Raw genomic sequence first — 26,311 nt, 5'->3', positions numbered from 1 at the left:
CATGTTAAATCCTACATGAATTGAAAAAATACATGAATTTGTAGTACAAGTTGTTTGATTATATATAGGAAAAATGTAGGAGATTTTCTGAAGGATTAGGTGCATGCCATAGTTGTTATATACTCCTATTCCCTCTGTTACTAAAACCACGTCAGTTATTTTCGAACGAAGGTAATAGAAACAAAGGAAAATATCCATGAGGTTGTACTCAGATGCAAAATTTCTTTGAAATTGTATGCAAACTAAATAGGGAAGATTCATATGGTTTGCATTCCTACAAACTAAACCAAATTTATAGAGAAATTCCTACGGAATGGATTCCTCTGAATTCCTATGATTTTTTTTAAAACTAAAGAGGTCTCTATCTTGTAAGTGACGTGGATTAAATTAGATTTGTTTCCTCGTACCTCAGCTTCACATATGAATCGGATTCGGAGCTCCGGGACTCCATATATGGTGGGCGCTGCCCCATGGACACGGCGTAACGTCCGTACAGTACATGTTTGGTTTCGATCCCATGGCGCCCGGCGGAAGGAGCAGCGGCGGCAACGCGGTGGACGCGGCGGAGAGGCTTCACAGGCTCGCCGAGCAGCGCTTCCTCGTCGGCGACGTGGCCGGGGCGCTCCGGGCGGCGCGGGAGGCCCAGGCGCGCTGCCGGGCGCTCCAGGGGCTCGCGCACGCCCTCGCCGCCTACGAGGTCCACGTCGCCGCGGCCGTCTCCCGCGCCAGCGGCAGGAACTGGTACGCCGTCCTCAGCGTCGGCGCCCGGACGTCGCTGCCGAGTGGCGGCGTCGGTGTCTCGCACGAGGACGTCAAGCGGCGGTACCGCCGGCTCTGCCTCGTTCTTCACCCCGACAAGAACCGCTCCGCCGCCGCCGACGGCGCGTTCAAGCTGCTCCAGCAGGCGTGGGGGGCGCTCTCGGTCGGCCAGCGCCACGGGAGTCACCAGGCCGCGCTCTGCCCCGACGCCGTCGCCGCGATCCCGCCCGCCACCACCTCCCGCTCCTGCCGCGAAGCCTAGCAACCACACCCGACCACCGCCGCCCGCCGCCAACAACGCGCCCAGGGACGACGACAGGCGGCGAGCCGGCGCCGGAGACACGTCTCACAGCCGGCCACCGCCACCAGCCGCCCACGCAACCAAGGCCGAGAGAGCCAGCGCGGACACGACGCGTCACGCGCCGGCGTCTGACGCGAAGCCCGGCACCCACAGCGGACCACCGCCACCGGCAGCCTCCGCCGCCCACACGCCCAAGGACGAGGGGTCCGGCACGGACACGCACACGCCGCCGGGCGCCAGGGGAGCGGGAACAGCAGGAGGTTCCCGTGCCCGGCGCAGTGCGTGCACTGCGGCGCGCGGTTCGCGTCGTCGACGGTGTCCGTGGGCACGTGGCACCTCCACTGCGTGGCCTGCCACAGGTACGCCAAGGTGTGCGTGCGCAGCCCCTCCAACGCAGAGATCTACAGGTGAAGCTGCGACCACGACCACGATGGAGAGGGACGGACCAGATGATGATACCATATCCTAGCTGGTATGCCATTGTTAGTTCACTCGTCAATGTTTCCTTCCGTTTTTTTTCTTCTTCTCAGGAGAGGATGTGTGCTGCGTACGAACGTGTTCATGTCTGAAATCCTCGGCGGCAAGATGAGGTGCTATATATTCTAATAGGTTGGTTTTGAAGTCGAATTCTCTGAAGTCTGAAATCCTTCACTGTGATCTTTTGCTTTTTATGTACTGTACAATAATATGCATGTTTTGTTACTTGTCTCAAGGTAGGAGAGGAGAGGAAGACATGCTATGCTATATGCTATGTACTCACTTGGTTCGGTCTTCAGTTGGTTTGTCAATTTCCAGCACTACTCCTTATTAAATTTCAGTGTTGTTTCGCTCAGTGTCTTGTCGCGTCCCAGAGAAATGATCGATGCAACGATTTCAGTGGTAAAGCAGATCCGCTCTCCCGGCTGGCCAAGAGGACAGAGTACGAAGGATCCTTATGGGAACAGTTGAGTTTGATCCATCTTGCGCAGGTACCTATTAGCGGGAACTTCATGAAAACCTACGTCTCCAACTTTCAAAAAGTATGAACTTTTATGTTCCACAAGGCCCATCACCATCATTGACAGTTTGACATACATATTGCATTGCACAAAGCATAGGAACAACTCCAACGCGCCGACCCAAACTGCCCGCACGGATTCGTTTGGGTTGGAACAGACACAAAAGTCAGCCCAACGCGCCGACGCAAACGGATCAGTGTCCGCTTTTTGTCTGCGCGTGACCCATTTTGAGCCGCGTTTGTGTTGGCGCAAACACGCAGCGGACGCGCGCCATGCCCGCCCTTGTTACCCCCTGGCCTGTCAGTCGGTGGCATATTGGCCATTCCCCCCTTCCTCCCATCGACAGCCAGCACACCGGGCCGCCCCATCCGTCGTCGCCGCCGCCCAGTTTCGGTGCCCGATGCCGGCCGCCTGCACCCACATACCTCCCTCAGCAGCACGCCACCCCCCGACGGCCCCATACTCTGGCGTTTGGTGGATTGTTTTCTCCGCCGTCACAGCAACCTGACGTGGACACCACTACCCCTCGCCTCCCCTGCCGGCATCACACAAGCGCAGCTACCTCGCTCGTCGGACGCCGCCATATTCGCACCATGCCGACAGGCCTGCTACCTGGTCTCGGAGAGGCGCGAGACTCTTCAGCGGCTGGCTTCTTCCACAACGCCCACAAGGTGTTCAACGGTTTGCTCGCAAGGTACAAATGGACTTCGGCGACGAGTACTTTTTCCATAATTTCATTTGCGATTCGAATGATTCTTCATCTGACGATGAGGAGATTGTGGATGTTGCTTTGGTCGTCCATGACCACATTAGTAGGCAGCGACCGATGTTCAGGGGCTCGATCCCGGGGCATACTCCGACGTTGAATCGCAGCCGAGAGAGCGGCCATTGCCTACTCTGGCAGGACTTCTTCGAGTCCCCTAACCCGCTCTTCAAACACCACCTATTCCGGCGCCGTTTCCGGATGGCTGGACATGTTTTCAACCGTATCTGGGAGGGGGTGGTGGCGTATTGTAACTATTTCGAGTGCAAGTAGGATGCCATGGGAAAAATTGGCTTCTCCTCTTATTAGAAATACACTGCAGCTATTCGGATGCTTGCATACGGAGTACCCGGTGATCTCATTGATGAGTATATCCAAATGAGCAAGTCCACGTGCCAAACTCCATGTGCAAGTTCTGCAAGGATGTGGTAGAAGTGTTTGGCCTGGAGTACTTGGGAGAGCCAACTGCTACAGATACAACCTTGTTGTTGGCGATCAATGTGAGTAAGGGCTTTCCGAGGATGCTTGGTAGTATAGATTGTATGAACTACGAGCAGAAGAACTACCCTTCTACTTGGCAGGGGCAGTATAGGGGCCATGCCAAAGCTTGCACTGTCATACTTGAGGCCGTGGCTTTACAAGATCCCTGGATTTGGCACTCTTTCTTCGGCATGGTCGGATCTCACAAGAACATCAATGTGCTTCAGCGCTCTCTGGTCTTTGCAAGGCTTGTAGAAGGCAACTTCTCGGAGGTCAATGTTGAGATCAATGGCCACCACTACAACAAATGATACTATCTAGCTGACGATATCTATTCTCAGTGGACTACTCTTGTGAAGACAATCCCTAAACCTGTAGGAGAGAAGAGGAAGAGATTTGCCCAAGCACAAGAGAGTGCTAGAAAGGATGTGGAGCGTGACTTTGGTGTTCTTCAATGTCGGTGGGGCATCGTTCGGTATCCTTCTAGAACTTGGAGCACCAAGAAGTTGTGGGAGGTAATGACTGCTTGTGTAATTATGCACAACATGATTGTAGAGGATGAGTGTCCGGATGAAATCTACGATTAATGACTTCAGTTTCAGGGTGACAATGTTGTGTTTGAGCATGGAGGAGCGACAACGCTTGCATAGTTCACCGAATTTCATCATCAAATGCGTAATTGGGAAACTCACATTCAACTGCAAGATGATTTGGTTGGGCACATGTGGCTCACGTTGGTAACCAATAGATGTATCGGCTATTTTTTCTTTCAAATGTATTTGAGACAATATTTTTATTTGACTTGTAAACTATGACATATTTATTTGGTTGTGAAACTATGAGATATTTATACTTTGTTTGAATTATGTGAATTTGGGCCTGTTTTTTATATGTCACCAAAAAAGCTAAAAAATGGCCGCAAACGGGCGGTGAGGGCGAAAATGCGTTCGCGTGTTGGGCGCAATGCCGACCCAAACACAGAAGGGATGGACACGCCGATCCAAATGGACAAAAAAAATCGTTTGGACCTACGCGTTGGAGTTGCTCTAACACAAATTAAGTGGGACAGTGACAGAGTGTTCAAAACACATCAATGTAGTTGACAACGCGGGTGGTGTGGGAAGACAGGAAGTGGACAGATGCGTGTAGGAGGTGGATGATGTGTTTACTTTACACACATCTTCTTGAGTTTAATCATGTGCCACTTTAGATGAAACAACAGTAGTGGGAGCGTTGCACATTAGATGACTAGACTCAATTGGCAAAATATTCTTGGTGATAAGAAGAGAAGAAAAGATAACGAATTTGCCTCACCAAGGATGAAAACAGGGTTGACGTAGGAGTGAATGAAATATTACTTGATACTCGGATGTATGCGTTGGTTTCAGTTGCTTTGTGTGGAGTATTAGCCATGAGATACAATAGATGTTGTTATTTAGGATTTATGGATGTACTACCTATATAAAATGAGCCAACTTATACATATCATAATTTGCTATTATTGTCTATTTGACCAATTTCGCACGCCTATACTTATATTTATGTGCCACTAATTTCATGGTATGAGCCCCACTCCAGTTTCCTCCATAAGAAAACCTTGAAATTCTCATTACTTGCACTTAAATTTTCAATAATTATTTATTCTAAATATACACACATAGGCTTTATATCATAATATTCCAATTACTTGTTAAACTAGCAAAGCCAGTGACATTGTTTTTTTTTGTGTGATGGAAAGCCAGTGACATTGTAACCCTCACTAGGATTGTTGGGGACACAAGTAGGCATTTACTGCCTGATTGGGGCTTGGGTTTTACTCCCTCCTTTCCGGTTTATAGAGCTCAATTCAAAAATCTCATCAACCAAGGTAAATGGTGAGTGGTGGAATACTTTTTGTAATTTGCAAAAGCACCAAATTAATGTTTTTGTTTTCCTCAAAAATTTATGTTTACCAATGTATTAATTGCAATGCATGCATGCATAAAATACATGCATTGGTCAATTTTCTCTTAATACTTATATGCAATTATTTAATGCACCTTAGAATCTGAACTTGTGATGGGGAACAACCAAATTGAGCCTTATAAAATGAAAAAACTAAGATTTTGAGACAAGCCCTATAAACCGGAAAGGAGGGAGTATCTCGAAGGATTGATAATCTTGAAAACATCGTAGTCAATTATTGCATGTGTGATCTGATTATTGGACGAGGGTGCTTGTCATGCTAGTTCCTTTGTGTATATATGCCAGCTTAATTTCAGTATTTATCTCTGTCATTTATGTTGTTACACGAATTTGCAACATGTCTGCACGTAAACTAATGGTAAATACTCTACCATCTTGAACACAATGGCATGTCAAGAAGACATATGTCATGATCTTGAACACAATGGCATGTCAAGGAGTATATTTTGGACCAAAGAAAGTAAGCATGATATGTCATGTCCTACAAGGGCTTGCATTTTGGAATCGATTAAGTATATGTCATGCTCTACAAGACAATTATTTTTCTGCAAGGCAACACTATTTTCACATCAAGTAACGTCAAATTACCATCTTCAAGACAATGTGCATGTCCCGAAAGTTCTGCATTTTAGATCGGACAAAGCATACGGTATCTCTTGAAGATAGCTTAATGTGTTGATTCCCTAGAATCAAGACTAGCTACATATCCAGGTTGGCATCTATTCTCCTGTGATGATGTTCTAGAGACGGAGATTTTGGCAATGAAGGAAGGCCTAACGTTGGCCTCCCAATAGAGCAATCTACCCATCCAAGTTGAATCTGATTGTCTGGAAGCCGTAACGATGGTGCAGAGTGCTATTACGAATAGGTCTAAATTTGCTTTCTTGGTCAAAGAGATCAAGGATAATCTAGAGGAACGTGGTTCTTGTGTTACTCATATTCGACGTAGTCAAAATCTAGCTAGTCATTTTATGGCCAACTTTGGTAGGGTTCAAGTTCATACTGCGGTATGGCTTGGGTCAGGACCCGGAGAAGTCCTTGATATTGTACGCCGTGATTGTAATTCTGAGTTTTGAGTAATACAAGAATTTTCGCAAAAAAAAAAACTAGCTACATATCCGGAGGGAGAATCCACATGCTACTGTAAGGACTGCCCTTGACGAAATATCCTGTTGATTTGATTCTCTTCACGTCATCGTTGGTGATGTCCTTCTTCCTGTCGTCCCCCCTGTAATATTTCTGGCGACTGCAGCCATTCGAGAACGTTCTTAACACACCACTAGGGACATCATCACTTGGATTCAAGCAACAAGAGTAATAGATGTGGTTTCTCTCCACGTGACCAAGTTTGTCTGCCGGCACGGGCACCGCCCTAGAGAAAGTTTGTCCTAAGAACAAGGCGTGATCACCCAAGCTTGTGACCTCTATCCACGTGTGCTTGTCAGACACCGCTAGTTCATCGTCATGGATGTCGACGAGCTCAAACACCTTGAAGAAAGGTTCGTGGTCTAGTGACCACTGGGTTCTAATGGCCATTGCAAGCTTGCCACGTAAATCAAAGATGTAGCTGGTCTTCTCCCCGATGTTGTCCATCCACACAGAGCAGATGAGATGGATCTCATCAGTGACCACGGGCGCTCCCTGCTCATCCACGCCCATCTCAAATTTGGTTACCTTCCCGTTGTACTTCGTGAGGCCATACAGCTCGCCGTTGCAAAACGTGATGTCGTCAATTGTGCCGCAGGATTTGCATGCTTGTCTCGTCCACACGCTGTCCGGACCGTCAACCCTACAAAGCGCGATGCCACGGTGCTCGTTCACGGTGGCGAGGATACAATCGCCCGAGGAGGGCGGGTTGGAGAATACAACTTTGCTCTCGGAGAAGACCCCCGCCGGTTTCTCAGGGAGCGTCACCTTTGCGCCGGAGAAGAGGTTGGCGATTCTGAGCGGCGCGGTTGAGATGACCCAGCCGCCGTCATGGCAGCCGATGAGCCGCCTACTGCCCCGGGGAAGCTGGAGCCACACCATGGCACCATCCTCGGGGCAGTGCAGGCGCTTCCACCTGCTGCAATTGCAGGGCTCGAGGAGCAGCCACGGCAGCGCGGCCCTGGGCGGCGCCCCTCGCGCCGCGGCCCGCCACGACCGGCAGACGGCGGCGAAGCGCACACGGTTGCGCAGGGAGGTGACCATGCGGTACACAACGGCGAGGACGTCGTCCGGGAACGCGGACGACCAGCGCCGCCGCGCGGCCGGCCTCGCTGTACGCGCACGCTTCTTTTCCCTCGACATCGATCGTTAGTGGACAAACCTATCGTGGAGAAAAACGCAAACTAGGTTTAACTTGTTTGTTGGGTACATGCACGAAATCGATTGGAAATCTCCAACATCATCTGAAAAAAGATCCAACGTATCTCCTACTCGGTTACGACACGTCGACACGGATTGTAGAGTAGTACTCCACCAATGGCATCAAACCTTTATATTTCTATGCTATAATTTTTGTTGGTAAATATACATGTCCAGGAATTTTACTACTTGCATCGTCACAAAAAGAAAAAACTACTAATCACGTGCTACCCGAGCAACCAAAATTTGTACCCCATTCACCTGTCGAATTTCCAGGTATGGAAGATTAGAAAAGTGGCTTGCTCTTTGAATATTCTGCAAAACTTCACCGAAATAATAAGATTTAACAAACCTTTACTTGGATGTTGATGATAGATCTCTTTGGATCAGAGTAGGCTAGATCTTCCGGTGAACCTACCTTTCTCCTTGTCCATATGAGGAACTCCCGGTGCCGGCCATGGTGACGGTGGCCGGTGATGGCAGAGAGTGGATGGTGGCGGTGGTGGAGCTTCCCGCGAGCGCCGCGCTAACCCTAGATCGGAAGGAATTATCGATGGGGTTTATGGCAACTATCAACCTCTCAAGTCGTGCCCCAGCTCCCACCTCTGTTTATATAGCGCGGGCCACAAGGACCACTAACCTTCGTTTGGTTGGGCGCCCCCGATCAGGGCGCGAGTCAGAGGCCCGTTCGACCCGTTGGGTTCGAACGGGAGAGAGATCAACCTAACAGTTGAAACACAAACCAGCTCAACGAGTTGATTATACTCGTTGTGCCCTCGATGTGGCTTGAGCGTAATGCTCGACAAAGTGGCCTTCCTTCCTACTCCCATGATAGCAAATATTCCACTAGGTGGAAATAGCTATGAATTTAGAAAACATTTTTTAAAAATGCCTATGAATTTAAAAATGTTGAGAACATTTTTTTAAATATCCATGAATTTAGAAAATGCTAAAAAAATATATGTTCCTGAATACACAATTTTTTCATGAATTAAAGATATAAAAACAAAAAATAGAAATAATGAAAACCAAAAGAAAACAGCTAGAAAATCACAGAAAAAAACAGCGGAATCTTCCGAAACCTTCCCAAAACTGAAAGGGGAAACATCAGTGAAACCATTTTTTTTCTTGTATAAGTAAATGCATATGTGGTCATCTTTGCCCATTGCTTTCGTGAAGCAAATTCAGTAGCCCATGATGAGCTAGCTAAGTTCAGTTTTTGTAATAAGTGTCAGACAAGTTAGATGTATGAACCTCCTGGGTTCTCAATTCCCCAACTAGTGAACGATGTAATTCTTGTTTGATATTAATAAAGCTAGCCATGATGGTCTCCCTCCCCAATAAATAAATAAATGCATCTGTGGTGATTTTATCTTTTTTTTCTTGTATATATATAAATGCATCTGTGGTGACTTTGTCAATGTAGTTAAAAAACCCCACATTTTTAGAGAAAAAGGTTGGTTAAACGAGGACTTGGACCCATATACTAACCAAAGTGGCCCAAGCAGACAAAGCATGGGCCCTTTCTGGCCACTAGACGAAAGAAAGTGTGCTAAAAAAACGTAACGAAGCAAAGTCTTCTCTCTTTCCTCTCTGGTCTCGTCCAGTTCCAAAGAAACCATGCGATGCGGCCGCGACTTCCCGCCACCAAACTCAAACCGGCCGCCGCACCACCACGCCGCCCGCCTCCTCCTCCGGCAGCCGCCCGCCTCCTCTCCACCGCCGCACCACCTTCCGACCCATGCCACCTCCAGCAACAGCAGCAGCAGCAGCAGCTCGACCTCGATGACCACATCGCCCGGGGCGACCTCACGCGCGCCCGCCACCTGTTCGACCGAATGCCGGACCCGGACGCCCGCGCGTACAACTCCCTCATCCGGGCCTACTCCTGGCGCGGCCCCGCCCACGCCGCCGGCGCGCTCGCCCTCTACGCTGCCATGCTCCGCGACGCCCGCTGCCCGCCCAACAAGTACACCTTCCCCTTCGTCCTCAAGGCCTGCTCCGTCCTCCAGGACCTCCGCGCGGGCCGCGCCATCCACCGCCACGCCGCCCGCGCGGGCCTCCACGCCGACCTCTTCGTGTGCACCGCCCTCATCGACCTCTACATGAAGTGCGCCCGCTTCGTCCCCGCCGCCGCCGTCTTCCACGCCATGCCCGCCAGGGACGCCGTCGCGTGGAACGCCATGCTTGCCGGCTACGCGCTGCACGGCATGTACCACCACGCGCTCGAGTGCCTCCTCCGCATGCAGGAGGGATGCGCCAGCCTCAGGCCCAACGCTTCCACCCTCGTCGCCCTCCTCCCGCTGCTCGCCCAGCAGAGCGCGCTCTGTCAAGGAAAGTCGGTGCATGCCTACAGCGTCCGTGCCTCTCTCCACGACAAGGACGGGGTGCTCGTCGGCACCGCGCTGCTGGACATGTACGCAAAGTGCGGGGAATTGCTCTACGCACGCAGGGTCTTCGAGGCCATGCCCATCAGGAACGATGTTACTTGGAGCGCCATCATTGGAGGTTTTGTGGTTTGCGGCAGGATGACGGAGGCCTTCGGTCTGTTCAAGGACATGCTGGCACAAGGACTGGGCTTCCTTTCCCCGACCTCCGTCGCCAGCGCTCTCAGAGCCTGCGCCAGCCTGGCCGATCTCCACATCGGTAAACAGCTTCATGTCTTGCTTGCGAAATCTGGCCTCCACTCTGACCTGACCGCCGGGAACTCGCTCCTCTCGATGTATGCCAAGGCTGGGTTGATCGACGAAGCTACTGCCCTTTTTGATGAGATGGCGGCCAAGGACACGGTCTCTTACAGTGCACTCGTATCAGGATATGTGCAGAATGGCATGGCGGATGCAGCGTTTCTCGTCTTCAGGAAGATGCAGGCCTGCAACGTGCAGCCGGATGTTGCCACAATGGTGTCACTCATCCCAGCGTGTGCACACCTGGCGGCTTTGCAGCATGGCAAGTGCAGCCATGGTTCCGTCATAGTTCGTGGAATGGCACCAGAGACCTCTATCTGCAATGCCTTGATGGATATGTATGCAAAGTGTGGAAGGATTGATCTCTCCAGACAGATCTTTGATGTCATGCCAGCTCGGGATATTGTGTCGTGGAATACTATGATTGCGGGATACGGAATCCATGGGCTCGGGAAAGAAGCCACTGCGCTGTTCTTGGACATGAACAATCACGCTTGTGAACCTGATGGCGTCACATTCATTTGCCTAATTTCGGCGTGCAGCCATTCCGGGCTCGTGACTGAAGGGAAACGCTGGTTTCACATGATGGCACATAAGTATGGTATAACTCCAAGGATGGAGCACTATATCAGCATGGTTGATCTTTTGGCGAGGGGGGGTTTCCTTGATGAAGCCTATCAGTTTATCCAGAGCATGCCAATGAAAGCAGATGTTCGTGTATGGGGAGCCTTGCTTGCAGCTTGCCGGGTTCATAAGAACATCGATTTAGGAAAGCAAGTAGCTAGGATGATCCAGAAACTAGGACCTGAGGGGACTGGTAACTTTGTTCTGTTGTCCAACATGTTCAGCGCGGCTGGGAGATTTGACGAGGCAGCAGAAGTTCGAATAATACAGAAGGAGAAGGGGTTCAAGAAGAGCCCTGGCTGCAGTTGGATCGAGATAAATGGCTCTCTGCATGCATTTATTGGCGGGGACAGATCTCATCCACGGTCACCTGAGATATATCAAGAGCTGGATAACATCCTGGTAGATATTAATAAATTGGGTTACCAGGCTGATACAAGTTTTGTTCTCCAAGATCTTGAGGAAGAGGAAAAGGAGAAGGCGCTTCTTTATCACAGCGAAAAGCTAGCAATAGCTTTTGGTGTCCTCACACTTAGTGAAGATAAGACCATTTTTGTTACGAAGAATCTCCGTGTGTGTGGAGATTGCCATACTGTTATCAAGTACATGAGCTTAGTCAGGAGAAGGGATATAATCGTCAGAGATGCCAATAGATTTCATCATTTCAAGAATGGGCAATGCAGCTGTGGAGATTTTTGGTGACAGCAATACTACAGTCCGGTACATGACCTCTCAGTTTTGTCTTGTATCAGTCATTCAGTTGCATGCCTTCAATAGTGGAGCATTTAGAACTTCAACAGAATGCCCTTTGAGGTGCCAAGTTTCTATGTTCCTGCAAGTTTTGCCCTCACAAAGAGTTATCCAAAGTGATTGTGTCATGAAGTCAAAAGGAAAATCTCAAGGCATGTAAATGTGCTATTCTTCCAAATCAAGCAAATTCAGTATAATGATGGTATGATCTAAATAAGATCTGATTCTGTAGGTTTCAATTTGCAAACCAAGATGACACTGAATTGTTGTTGGCGTTAGTGCTTTCGCTCCAGGTCACAGGAAACTATTAACAATGTTACAAAGGATTTGGTACGCAGTCAAGCTAGAATAACACAAATATAACTTGCATTTTTAGTAGAAATCCCAGAGGTACATGCTTAGTATCATCAGTTGTAGAATTCTGAACTATCAGATAGTCCAGTTGATGAAATGAAATGGTGTCTCAAATATGATCCTGCGCACTTCCCTATCCTGGAGATTAGAAAAGCTAATCAGCAAGTGAAGTTAGACTCTTAACCATCATAGTAATCTGTCCATTTTCTCAACCTTTCTTTTGACATAATTAGTTGCTTTCTGTTCAAAAGCATCATTAGCGGCTTAATGCTACCTTCTTACTGCAAGAGATGATGGATATCAGGAACTTGTTCAGCGAGAAATTCCTGGGATCCCTGCGGCAGCCCTAACTATGAAGAGAAGGCGTGCATTTGAGGCGCAACAGGAACAAGCTATTAGAAAAATCTGATCATCATTTGTAAAATGCGTGTGCTTTTATTTGTCGGGGATAACCAGCTAGAGGCATAATTTTTCTCTATCGGTCAGGGGTTGTTCCTCTAGTAGGAGTAGATTCCATGGTCCTATTGGCGCTGGAGCCAAGGGGCATCGCACTTCTCTTTCTTCTTCGAATTCATTCGGTGACAGAGCTTTCTGAAGATGCCATCATGGCTTTCATTTCTTTGAAGCAGTGTGCTGATCCATCATAATATTTTTCCCCCTCATTTTCTGCAGGTGATCTCTTCTTTGTTGAGAGAGAGAGAAACTGCAGATAATCTCTTCTTTGTGCACGTGAATGGCAGAGATTATATATCTACTTGGAAGCAAGCACTCAGCAAGCCCGTCTAGCTCAGTTGGTAGAGCGCAAGGCTCTTAACCTTGTGGTCGTGGGTTCGAGCCCCACGGTGGGCGCATTTCCTGTTTTTTGTTTCTTTTGTTTCTTTTTTTGTTCTGCTGCAAACAAACTCTGTACTGATATTTTGCCCAACAAGAGTGCCCCAAACTGCATTTTCATGCGTGCTGCCTTGTTGGCATGTACAACAATGCAAAAAAAAGGGGGTGAATTTTCAGATGTACAGTTAAGCCTAGTGATCTAGCCATACATCTTACTTGCTGTTTATGTATCCCAACAGGCACAGCAGAGGGTATTATACTGATACTGGGGTTGACGTTGGTCACCCCACTATCTGAAGCAAAAACACCTGCAAACCTCAGTGGTCGTTGCATCTGGACCCGGGAGCTGCTGCTGGGATGTTCTTCTCGGTCGTCGTCATCTCCGCCGAAGCAGTGCACAATCCGGTAGGCGTCGGCGGTCCTGACCTCCTGGGCGAAGGAGCAGGGGAAGCAGCACCATCAGCAGGTGTCTTGTGAGTGCCACAACCTGCAACCATATTTCTTTCGACAGAGAGGCTGCGAGGCCTTGACTGAAATCAACACAACCTGTTTTGTCCCCTTGATTGAACTAGATAAGTGTAATGTTGGTTCTTTTTTGAAGAGCTGTTCACATAAATAAGGATTTGACGGAGCCGAAAAGATGATGATGCGCTTGTAGGTAAGAGGGCCTCGGTTCCTCGTCCCATTTGGTTGGATTTTCTGCACACGAAAAAAAGGTTATGAAATTGCCACTTAGTAATGATCTTGAATTATGACTTATGTAGTACTCCCTGCGACGAGTAATATGGAACGAAGGGAGTAGTATAGAGCAACAGTCAGTATATATAAGGTAGGTTCAGACGATTGATTTTCCCATGTAAACTGCGGTCAGTATATATGCTCGGATAAACATAAATAGATACTTGAGCATTATTAAGGGTTCGTCCATTGACTTGTCTTCCTTCATACTAGGTTGGACGCAAATTTACTCCAGTTCAGTACTCAGAAATGAGAAATCCTCTGGAATCTCGTGCTTGCATAGCCTGCTTTAGTCTTTCGTCCTTGGATAAGATTGTGGTCTTCCGACTCTGGCATGGATAATCCACATTTCCCTGGCTCCTCGTGCCATACATGGGAATGGGATCACTATTCCCTCAGGTGGTGGAAGTCCAAGCTCATAAGCCAACTTGCCTAAACTCTCAGAGAGAACAGGTCTTCGAACTAGCAACTAATATACTCCCTCCGTCCCAAAATTCTTGTCTTATATTTGTCTAGATACGGATGTACCTAATACTAAAACGTGACCTGATACATCCGTATTTAGACAAATTTAAGACAAGAATTTTGGGACGGAGGGAGTATCTAGCTAGCTAACAATGTACAGTAACAAATTTTTTTTTTGTGGGGTAAAAGAGAGTTTCATTTCATAATGATAGGGTTACAATCTCGAGCCATCAAATCCTCACAACACGGAGGAGTCGAATTCAACCATACCGCAGTACAAGCCTCAGTACGGCTATAAAAAAGCTAGTTGATGTGCTACCCTATTTTGATCTCTAGTAATCTTAAGTGGAACAAACTCTCGATCAACCATAAAAGCTTTAATCTCAGCATCTAAGTGACCGAAGGCCGATCTAACCAAAGTGTTTCCTCCAAGAGTGGCCAGGGCATTTATAGAATCTGATTGGGCAATGACAGACTTGTCCGAGTGCTGAATAGCCAATGCCATACCTTGCATCAACGCATGGATCTCTGCTTCTAAGGCATCATTATAGTTGAAGATGTATCTGTAGGCAGCGAAGATCAACTTACCATTCTCACTCCGAAGTACCATCCCAGCGGACGCGCACCCGTCAGTGAACCGAGAAGGATCCGTCCACAGAAAGCGCTACCCATCCTGTCGATGGCGGAGGCCAATGCTTGACGGGAGTATGGCAGGTATTGTTCTTACAAGTCTGGTTGCACACATCAGACACCATCTTCCCCTTTATAATCTCCTCCATGCTATACTTCTTAACAAGATTCAAAGATCTATAATAGCTGTCCAGATAATCAACTGTTGCCTGCACTGAGCACTCACCCTTCCCATGCGTTCTGTCATTGCGTAGCTGCCAAATCCGCCATATAGTCATAATTACAAGGTCTCTTACATGTTCTGAACATTTTACCAAAAGCTGAAGCACCCAATCCTTTCCTATGTCCACTAGCATAGAATCATCAGGTAAAGGCCAAACCTTACGTACACCTTCCCATACACACCGAGCATGCCTGCATGCAATAAGCGCATGAAAACTGCTCTCTTGCTCAACTCCACACAGTGGACACGTACTAACACCTGGGATATTGTACTCTTGGCCAGGTTAGTGGCCAGAGACCCTGTTGCTGTACGCCACGCCATGATCCTCATCTTAAGTGGGACATTAGTCTTCCATATAGAGCTCCATATGGTTCGGCTGCCATTTGGGCTGGCACTAGACGCCCCACCAGCGAAAGCCTCGTCATGAGCTTCAGTTGCTAATTTATACGCCGACTTCACCGTAAACATACCACGTGCCTCAGGAGTCAGGAAACCATCCAATGAAATCACTGCTGTTGCGAGGGGAAGTGCGTATTTTAACAATCTCCACAATATCCATCGGCCAAAAATGTTCCTCAAGACATTCCATTATCCAAGCACCACTGTTGTCCAGAAAATCTGAAACTCTGTTAAAACGACAATTCCGCTTAGGAGTAATCGGTCTAAAATCACCACGTCGGGGAATCCATGGATCCCTCCACGTTCTGACTGAGGCTCCATCCCCTATCCTCCAGATATAACCTCTCTTCACAAGATCAAGTCCATACAATATGCCCTTCCAAACAGCCGAAGAATGTCCACTGAAAACAGTATCCAGTAGACTGCCATTTGGAAAATACTTTGATTTCAGTAGACGAGCGCATAAGCTGTCAGGGGTTTCAATTAATCTTGGTTGAAAGCGCGCATGTCTCTGAACCCCATACCCCCCTTGCACTTGGGGAGTCTCAACTTATCCCAACTCAACCATGCCAATTTCCTTTTACCCTTGTCAACTCCCCACCAGTACTGCCTTATCATCTTGGTGAGTTCATCACAAACCGACATAGGTAATCGGAAAACACTGATAATATAAGTGGGTATCGCTTGAGCTACTGCTTTGATCAAAATCTCCTTGTTACCTATAGACATAAACTGCTCACTCCAGTCAACTAGCCTCTTACGAATTCTTTCCTGTGTAGTCTCAAACCTTCCTTTGTGCATTCTTCCTTCTGGTACTGGTAACCCAAGGTATTTAGGTTCAAAGACTTCACTTGTAACATCCAAGATCTTCTTCACTTCAGAGGATACCACTTCATTACAATTACTAGAGAAAAGGATGGAACACTTTGATGGGTTTATAAGTTGACCCGTCGCCCTTGCATAAGTGCTCAACAAACCTTTCACCATAGTAGCTTGCTGTTCTGTGGCTTGAAAGAACAGTAATGAATCGTCCGCAAATAACAAGTGTGAAATCGTTGGTGCACGCCGACAGATTTTAACTCCTTCTAAACCCTCCTCCGAAACAGCTTTGTTCACCAACCGAGATAACGCATTAGCAACAAAGAGAAATAGAAATGGGGACAAAGGATCACCTTGTCTGAGGCCACGGGAAGGGTTAAAAGCCTCTAAAAGTTTTCCATTTAATTTAACAGAATACTTCACTGAAGACACACAAGCCATGATCCAAGAAATCCATCTCTGAGAAAAACCTCACTTGCCTAGGGCCTTCTCAAGGAAAATCCAGTCCACCCTGTCATATGCTTTGGACAGGTCCAATTTATATGCACAACATGCCGGTGAATTATCTCCAACTGACTGAATATAATCCATACACTCGAATGCAATGATGGAGTTGTCCGTGATTAGCCTCCCAGGAATAAAAGCACTTTGGTTCTCCGAAATTAAAGCAGAAAGAATAGGGCGCAAACGGTTAACCAAGCACTTGGAGACTATCTTATAAATAACATTACACAAGCTAATCGGTTGGAAATCCTTGAGTTCTTTTGGGAATTGAACTTTGGGGATTAAAACAATTGCCGTGTCATTTACTCCTTCTGGCATCACCCCCGTTATGAAGAAATCCATCACTGCTGCAATTATTTCACCTTTCACAACTGCCCAGTTACGTTGATAAAATCGAGCGGGAAAACCATCCGTACCAGGAGCCTTTAAAGGACCGATCTGGAACAGTGCATCTGAAATTTCCTTCTCGGAAAATGGAGCACACAACATATCATTCATCTCTGCTGTTACCTTCTCTTGTATACAATCAAGCACTACATCATGAGTTAGAGTAGGGTCCTTCGTAAACACTTCCTGAAAATAGGAACGTGTCATCAATTCCATCTCGGAGGGAGCATTGCACCATGTGCCATCCGTTCTGCGCAGCCGCTGAATATGATTTCGTCTAGCCCTCCAAACGACCCTTCGATGCAAGTACTCCGTGTTCCTCTCCCCTTCCTTCAACCAAGTTATTCGTGAACGTTGCAACCATAGCATTTCCTCCCTATAGAGTAGCTCATCTAGTTCCTTCATCTTCTGTTTTATCAAAGACCGGGCAGAAATACTTCCCTGTAGGTCCGATAGTTCAGACCGCAGTCTTTCAATATCTCGCAAAACATGCGCAAAATTCGTTCTGCTCCATTCCCTTAACTTCCTCAACAATTCCTTCTGCGACGTGGCCACCGATCCCAAGTTACCAAGAGGTTTGTTCCTTTCCCATTCGTTTGCAATAATTTCCGGCAGGGTAGGATCCCTTTCCCACATAATTTCGTATCTAGCAGTCCCTCTCCACTTGTGATCCACAATCATCGGAACCATCTCAATGATTATTGGGCAATGGTCTGAGCAAGAAGACACCAGGTGTAACACTTTCGCTGACGGAAACAGATCCCGCCAGTTTTCATCCGCACAGACCCGATCCAAACGTACACGCACATTACTGTTACCAAGGTGCCCATTATCATATGTGAAGGGCATTCCTGAAAAACCCAAGTCCTCCAACTCACAAAGTTGAAGACAGTCCCGAAACGCCGCCATTTGAGACTCTGATCTGAGATTTTTGGACATGTGCTCATGCTGCCATAAGGCTTCGTTAAAGTCTCCACAAACGAGCCACAGGTCCTGCGAGATTGCTTTCAAACGAGTAAGATGATCCCACATGAGGTGACGGTTTTCTACCCTTGGCTCGCCATAGACAAAGGTCATACGCCACTTCTTATCACTTCCTCTATCATCCACTCTTACATCAATAAAACGTTGACAAGACTCCAATATTGTTACCAATAAAGCCTCATCCCAATATAATGCAAGTCCACCACTCAAACCAGAACTACTCACTCCACAAAAACCTTTCAAACCCAGCCTCCATCTCAATTTTTCCATCTTCTCAGCAGCTTGCCTTGTCTCACTAAGAAAGACAAGCTTTGGGGAGTTGGTTTTGGCGAGGGCCAACACCTCACGAACTGTCCGGCGATTCCCCCCTCCCCGGCAGTTCCATAATAGGGTATTCATTGTTCCCGGCGTGGCTCCTCTCGGGAACCCGCCGAAGTGCTTAAAAATACACCAGAGTTCAACCCTGTCCGCACTCTCTTACTAGAGCTAGATGTAGGGGAAGAAGTCTGGTTATCCTCAACGTTCCCAGAAGTTATAGCCAACAAGTGTTCCTTCAATTCCTCTTGCCAGTTTCCTGATTGTCCTCAAGCATTAGACGTTTCCTTTCACCCTTGTCCTCATCCATGTTCTCACTTGCCGGATCTACAGTTATATTAGCAGCAAACCCAGAACAATCAGCACGATTCTTAATAGGACTGCTCACGGTATCCCTGAGAACCTCACCACCAACAGCATTAGGAATAGTAGTTGCACCACTGCCTCCTCCTCTATTATCTGCTCTATTCATATTTGGTGGATCTGCATATAGCCAGTCCCCAAATTTTAATTCCTTCTCTGTATACACACCAGAACCACACTCTTTGAATTCATGTCCAATCTTGCCACAATGCTTGCAAAAACACGCAAGCTTCTCATATCTTACTGCAAAAATCTGTCTCTCTTTCCCTTTGATGATGCTAACATGCTTAGTAAGTGGTACTCTGACATCATGCTTAACTCTGATTCTTACATAGTCACCTCTGGAGTTCCCCGAGAGCCTAAACTCCAAGATTTCCCCAGCTTTACGAATCAGCTTCTCCACTATGTCTTGGCTACAATACCCATCTGGTAGCTTGTGTATCTGGAGCCAAATAGGCATGTGTACAATATGAGCATCCTCTGCTCTACTGAAACCATCATACGGGTGCAACAGTACTGCCCACAATCTGAATAACCATGGTCCCTGAAACATGATCCGCTCCCAGTCACCCAGGCACGAAGCTTGCACCACGAAGAGATTGGCACCCACCGGGCGGAATCTGACCGGCTGCGCCGGATTCCATGCCGCCCTCATATCTTTGAAGAAAGCCGATTGGCTAAAGGTCTTGCTGGTGTGCACACGAGCAAGAGTCATCCATCGTACACGATCGTTGATCTCCGGCACTTCCTCTTCGACCACCAGATCATCGAACTCCTCGTCCTCTAGATCGAGTTGCCCAAAAAAGTCATCTAGGTCTCCCGTCTTGCCTCCCCAAGAACCACCGCGTGTTGCCGAACAAGCGTCTGAGGGGGCCGCCATCACCACGATCCTACACGGGAACTCTCTCTGAACACTGATACCCAAATAGCACTCAGCAGCGATCAGGAATCGCCGAGAGGAGATGAAACCCTAGCCGCCGTCTAGGGGACAGTAACAATTAACTATAACTAGCAAATATTTCCAGGCATATCCACATTTTAACAAAAGATAACATTTGTGTACGACCAACTTCTTCTCATTTTAGAATTTCCTTTCATTCTTTTCTCTGTACCCTTTATTTTATTTTATCAATACTGCTAAACTCTACTACACATTAATTGACATGTCTATATACAAATTAAAATGGTATATCCTCTACTCTCCTTTCATCACCTCTTCTCCTCTCCTCTCACACTCTTCTCCTCTCATCTCATCCTCTTCGCCTCCCAGCGCCGGCGGAGACTCTCTAGAGTTTAGACTAGCTACATATCGGAGGGAGATTCCACGTGCTACCGTAAGGACTGCTCTTCACGAAGTATCCTGTCGATTTGATCCTCTTCACGCCATCGCTGGCTTTGTCCTTCTTCTCGTCGTCTCCCCTGTAATATGTCTGGTCGCTGAAGTCTTTCGAGAAGGTTCTTAACGCATCACCGGCGACAATATCATTTTGAGTCAAGCAACATGAGTAGTAGATGTGGTTTCTCTCCACATGGCCACCTTTGTGAGCCGGCACGGGCACCGCCATAGAGAAGGTTCGCCCCAAGAACAAGGCATGGTCGTCCAAGCTTGTGACCTCTATCCACTTGTGTTTGTAAGACACTGCTAGTCCATCGCCATGGATGTCGATGAGCTCAAACACCTTGAAGAAAGGTTCATGGTCTAGTGACCACAAGGTTCTCATCGCCATTGCAAGCTTGCCGCGTAAAACAAATACGTAACTGGTCTTCCACCCGATGATATCCGTCCACACGGAGCAGCTGAGCCGGGTCTCGGCAGTGACCACGGGCGCGCCATCCTCATTCACGCCTATCTCGAACTTGATGGCTTCCCCTTCGTACTTTGTGACGCCATACAGCTCCCCATTGCAAGACGTGATGTCCTCCATTGTCATGCGGGATTCATATCGTTGCCCCGTCCAGACGCTGTTGGGACAGTTAACCCTGCAGAGCACGATGCCATGGTCCTCGGTCATGGCGGCGAGGATGCAGTCATCCGACATGGGCGGCTTGGAGAACACAATTTTGCTCTCAGAGAAGACCACCCACCACTCCTTGGGGAGCTCCACCTTTGCGCCGGAGAAGAGGTTGACGATTTTGAGCGGCGCGGTTGATATGACCCAGCCGCCGTCATGGCAGCCGACTAGCTGCCTACGGCACCTCTTGGGGAGCCGGAGCCGCACCATGGCGCCGTCCTCGGGGATGTGCACGCGCTTCGTCCTGCTGCAGTCGTAGGGCTCGAGGAGCAGCCACGGCAGCGCGGCGGCGGGCGGCGGCGCACGCGACGCGGCCCGCCACGACCGGCAGACGGCGGCGAAGCGCGCGCGGCCCCGCGGGGAGGCGACCATGCCGTACACGACGGCGAGGAGGTCGTCTGGGAACGCGGACGACCAGCGCCGCCGCATGATCGTCTTCCCTGTACGCGCGCGCCTCGCTTCCGGTTCGTCGCCGGCGGCCGCCGTCTGCGTCAACAATCTGGGTGGAGAGAAGCGAAAGAGTTTGTGCGTGCGTGCGTGCTAGGGTTTCTTGTTTGTTGCGTAGTTAGTGCGGGCACGTACGAATCAATTAGAGATCACCAATGATCTATCGCAGGAAAGAAAATGTGGTACGACCGGGTCATACGTAGGCAAACAGGAGACCAGCGGGAGGGCATGACATCTGGTATAGTACGAGCCTCAAAGGAAATATCACCTTGTCCCAAACTGAAGACCAGGTCCTACGTGTGATCAAATCCCTAGCGGCGACGATCAACAATGTACATCTGCTCCAAAAGTTCAGAGCATCTCTAATAGATGATCTAAATGCATAAATAACTATATTTTACATCATCAGAACTTAAAAACGTTGTTTGAACGATTGATATAGATGTATAAATTCGAAAATGTTTTACGGAACCATGGTTCAGTCGAACCTATGCTCGACACCATTGATTTCTAGACACTATTCATGAGGATTCATGCATGGTTGATTAAAAAATGCAGTTGGCATGCATGTCTACTCATGTGGATCTATGCATGGTTGACTAAAAAATGCCGTTGGCATGCATGTCACAGATCTACATGTAGTAGGATGTTAAATCGTACGGCATAGACCATAGGTTCGGCTGAACCATAGTCCTGAATCACGTATCTCTGTATAAATTTTTACATCACCTGCTCTAAGTGATGTAAAATACAACACTTCACGATGCAAATTTACATTACCAACCGCCGGTGATGTAAAGCCAGATACAAAACGACCAGCTGCACGACAACCCAACCGCCACCAAGAAAGTTCCCAATTGATGATCCCTTTTCGCCGTCGTCGATGGCCGATTCATGCTAGATCCCGCGCCTCCCCGCTGCCCCGGCAGCTTTGGCACCTCACCCCAGCCACCGGGCCGCCATGGTTGCCTCATCCTACCCCTCAGCCGTCGCTGCCGCTCCCGCGCTCGTTCTCCCATGGCGGCGCCGCCGAGGATCCTCGAGGTGTGCCCGTTCAAGTTTGCTGCTGAGGAGATGGAGCTTGGTGGGCTCTGTTGGGGAACGTAGTAATTTCAAAAAATTTCCTACGGACACGCAAGATCATGGTGATGCACAGCAACGAGAGGGGAGAGTGTTGTCTACGTACCCTCGTAGACCGGAAGCGGAAGCGTTATAACAACGCGGTTGATGTAGTCGTACGTCTTCACGGCCCGACCGATCAAGCACCGAAACTATGGCACCTCCGAGTTTTTGCACACGTTCAGCTCGAAGACGATCCCCGGACTCCGATCCAGCAAAGTGTCGGGGATGAGTTCCGTCAGCACGATGGCGTGGTGACGATCTTGATGTTCTACCGTCGCAGGGATTCGCCTAAGCACCGCTACAATATTATCGAGGATTATGGTGGAGGGGGGCACCGCACACGGCTAAGAGATCAATGATCAATTGTTGTGTCTCTGGGGTGCCCCCCTGCCCCCGTATATAAAGGAGTGGAGGAGGGGGCCGGCCAAGGAGGGTGGCGCGCCCAAGGGGGGGAGTCCAACTCCCACCGGGAGTAGGACTCCCCTTTTTCCTATTAGGAGTAGGAGAGGGAAGGAAGAGGAAGGAGGGAGGAAGGAAGGGGGGCGGCCCCCTTCCCAATTCGGATTGGGCTTGGGGGGGCGCGCCCCCTCCCTTGCTCCTTTCCCCTCCTTTCCACTAAGGCCCAATAAGGCCCATATACCTCCCGGGGGGTTCCGATAACCTCCTGGTGATCCGGTATTGTCCCAATCTTACCCGGAACCTTTCCGGTGTCCAAACATAGTCGTCCAATATATCGATCTTTATGTCTCGACCATTTCAAGACTCCTCGTCAAGTCTGTGATCACATCCGGGACTCCGAACAACCTTCGGTACATCAAAATATATAAACTCATAATGAAACTGTCATCGTAACGTTAAGCGTGCGGACCCTACGGGTTCGAGAACAATGTAGACATGACCGAGACACGTCTCCGGTCAATAACCAATAGCGAAACCTGGATGCTCATATTGGTTCCTACATATTCTACGAAGATCTTTATCGGTCAGATCGCATAACAACATACGTTGTTCCCTTTGTCATCGGTATGTTACTTGCCCGAGATTCGATCGTCGGTATCTCAATACCTAGTTCAATCTCGTTACCGGCAAGTCTCTTTACTCGTTCCGTAATACATCATCCTGCAACTAACTCATTAGTTGCAATGCTTGCAAGGCTTTAGGTGATGTGCATTACCGAGAGGGCCCAGAGATACCTCTCCGACAATCGGAGTGACAAATCCTAATCTCGAAATACACCAACCCAACAAGTACCTTCGGAGACACCTGTAGAGCATCTTTATAATCATCCAGTTACGTTGTGACGTTTGGTAGCACACAAAGTGTTCCTCTGGTAAACGGGAGTTGCATAATCTCATAGTCATAGGAACATGTATACGTCATGAAGAAAGCAATAGCAACAAACTAAACGATCAAGTGCTATGCTAACGGAATGGGTCAAGTCAATCACATCATTCTCCTAATGATGTGATCCCGTTAATCAAATGACAACTCATGTCTATGGTTAGGAAACATAACCATCTTTAATCAACGAGCTAGTCAGGTAGAGGCATACTAGTGACACTCTGTTTGTCTATGTATTCACACATGTATTATGTTTCCGGTTAATACAATTCTAGCATGAATAATAAACATTTATCATGATATCAGGAAATATATAATAACTTTATTATTACCTCTAGGGCATATTTCCTTCAGTCTCCCACTTGCACTAGAGTCAATAATCTAGTTCACATCGCCATGTGATTTAACATCAATAGTTCACATCATCATGTGATTAACACCCATAGTTCACATCGACATGTGACCAACACAAAGGGTTTACTAGAGTCAATAATCTAGTTCACATCGCTATGTGATTAACACCCAAAGAGTAATGAGGTGTGATCATGTTTTGCTTGTGAGAGAATTTTAGTCAACGGGTCTGCCACATTCAGATCCGTAAGTATTTTGCAAATTTCTATGTCAACAATGCTCTGCACAGAGCTACTCTAACTAATTGCTTCCACTTTCAATATGTATCCAGATTGAGATTTAGAGTCATCTGGATCAGTGTCAAAATTTGCATCGACGTAACCCTTTACGACGAACCTTTTGTCACTTCCATAATCGAGAAACATATCCTTATTCCACTAAGGATAATTTTGACCAATGTCCAGTGGTCTACTCCTAGATCACTATTGTACTCCTTTGCCAAACTCAGGGCAGGGTATACAATAGGTCTGGTACACAGCATGGCATACTTTATAGAACCTATGGCTGAGGCATAGGGAATGACTTTCATTCTCTCTCTCTCTATCTTCTACCGTGGTCGGGTTTTGAGTCTTACTCAACTTCACACCTTAACACAGGCAAGAACTCCTTCTTTAACTATTCCATTTTGAACTACTTCAAAATCTTATCAAGGTATGTACTCATTGAAAAAACTTATCAAGCGTATTGATCTATCTCTATAGATCATGATGCTCAATATGTAAGCAGCTTCACCGAGGTCTTTCTTTGAAAAACTCCTTTCAAACATTCCTTTATGCTTTGTAGAATAATTCTACATTATCTCTGATCAACAATATGTCATTCACATATACTTATCAGAAATGCTGTAGTGCTCCCACTCACTTTCTTGTAAATACAGGCTTCACCACAAGTCTGTATAAAACTATATGCTTTGATCAACTTATCAAAGCGTATATTCCAACTCCGAGATGCTTGCACCAGTCCATAGATGGATCGCTGGAGCTTGCATATTTTGTTAGTACCTTTAGGATTGACAAAACCTTCTGGTTGCATCATATACAACTCTTCTTTAATAAATTCATTAAGGAATGCAGTTTTGTTTATCCATTTGCTAGATTTCATAAAATGCGGCAATTGCTAACATGATTCGGACAGACTTAAGCATAGATACGAGTGAGAAACTCTCATCATAGTCAACACCTTGAACTTGTCGAAAACCTTTTTGCGAAAATTCTAGCTTTGTAGATAGTAACACTACTATCAGCGTCCATCTTTCTCTTGAAGATCCATTTAATCTCAATGGCTCACCGATCATTGGGAAAGTCAATCAAAGTCCATACTTTGTTCTCATACATGGATCTCATCTCAGATTTCATGGCCTCAAGCCATTTCGTGGAATCTGGGCTCATCATCGCTTCCTCATAATTCGTAGGCTCGTCATGGTCAAGTAACATGACCTCCAGAACAGGATTACCGTACCACTCTGGTGCGGATCTCACTCTGGTTTACCTACGAGGTTCAGTAGTAACTTGATCTGAAGTTACATGATCATCATCATTAGCTTCCTCACTAATCGGTGTAGTAGTCACAGTAACATATTTCTCTGATGAACTACTTTCCAATAAGGGAGCAGGTACAGTTATCTCATCAAGTTCTACTTTCCTCCCACTCACTTCTTTCGAGAGAAACTCCTTCTCTAGAAAGGATCCATTCAAAGCAACGAATATATTGCCTTCGGATCTGTGATAGAAGGTGTACCCAACATTTTCTTTTGGGTATCCTATGAAGACGCACTTCTCCGATTTGGGTTAGAGCTTATCAGGTTGAAACTTTTTCATATAAGCATTGCAACCTCAAACTTTAAGAAACGACAGCTTAGGTTTCTTGCCAAACCATAGTTCATATGGTGTTGTCTCAACGGATTTAGATGGTGCCCTAGTTCACGTGAATGCAGCTGTCTCTAATGCATAACCCCAAAACGATAGTGGTAGATCGGTAAGAGACATCATAGATCACACCATATCTAATAAAGTATGGTTATGACGTTCGGACACACCATTACACTGTGCTGTTCCAGGTGGCGTGAGTAGTGAAACAATTTCACATTTGTTTTTAACTGAAGGCCAAACTAGTAACTCAAATATTTTACTTCTGCGATCATATCGTAGAAACTTTTATTTTTGTTACGATGATTCTCCACTTCACTTTGAAATTCTTTGAACTTTTCAAATGTTTCAGACTTGTGTTTCGTCAAGTAGATATACTCATATCTGCTCAAATCATCTGTGAAGATTAGAAAATAATGATACCTGCC

The 26,311-nt window shown here is 47.3% G+C and overlaps 2 protein-coding genes and 1 non-coding gene across 3 annotated transcripts; all 3 read left to right on the top strand.

Annotated features, from left to right (window-relative positions):
• The first annotated feature begins 40 nt into the window (after window positions 1-40).
• LOC125553058 (dnaJ homolog subfamily B member 12-like) lies at window positions 41-1,832 on the top strand. The gene is made up of 2 exons (XM_048716811.1): window positions 41-1,669; window positions 1,774-1,832. Exon 1 carries the CDS (start codon window positions 500-502, stop codon window positions 1,019-1,021), a length of 522 nt encoding a protein of 173 aa, XP_048572768.1. The 5' UTR covers window positions 41-499; the 3' UTR covers window positions 1,022-1,669; window positions 1,774-1,832.
• A 7,363-nt stretch (window positions 1,833-9,195) lies between these two features.
• Window positions 9,196-12,143, top strand: LOC125553056 (pentatricopeptide repeat-containing protein At3g16610-like). Its single transcript, XM_048716808.1, has one exon. It carries the CDS (start codon window positions 9,238-9,240, stop codon window positions 11,623-11,625), a length of 2,388 nt encoding a protein of 795 aa, XP_048572765.1. The 5' UTR covers window positions 9,196-9,237; the 3' UTR covers window positions 11,626-12,143.
• A 660-nt stretch (window positions 12,144-12,803) lies between these two features.
• Window positions 12,804-12,876, top strand: TRNAK-CUU. Its single transcript has one exon. It is a non-coding gene; the product is annotated as a tRNA-Lys (tRNA).
• Window positions 12,877-26,311: the final 13,435 nt, after the last annotated feature.

The sequence above is a fragment of the Triticum urartu genome, chromosome 4, assembly GCF_003073215.2.
Source record: "Triticum urartu cultivar G1812 chromosome 4, Tu2.1, whole genome shotgun sequence".
Lineage (NCBI taxonomy): Eukaryota > Viridiplantae > Streptophyta > Magnoliopsida > Poales > Poaceae > Triticum > Triticum urartu.
The sequence above is the reverse complement of the archived record's forward strand: the minus strand, read 5'-3'. Positions and strand labels throughout refer to the sequence as shown.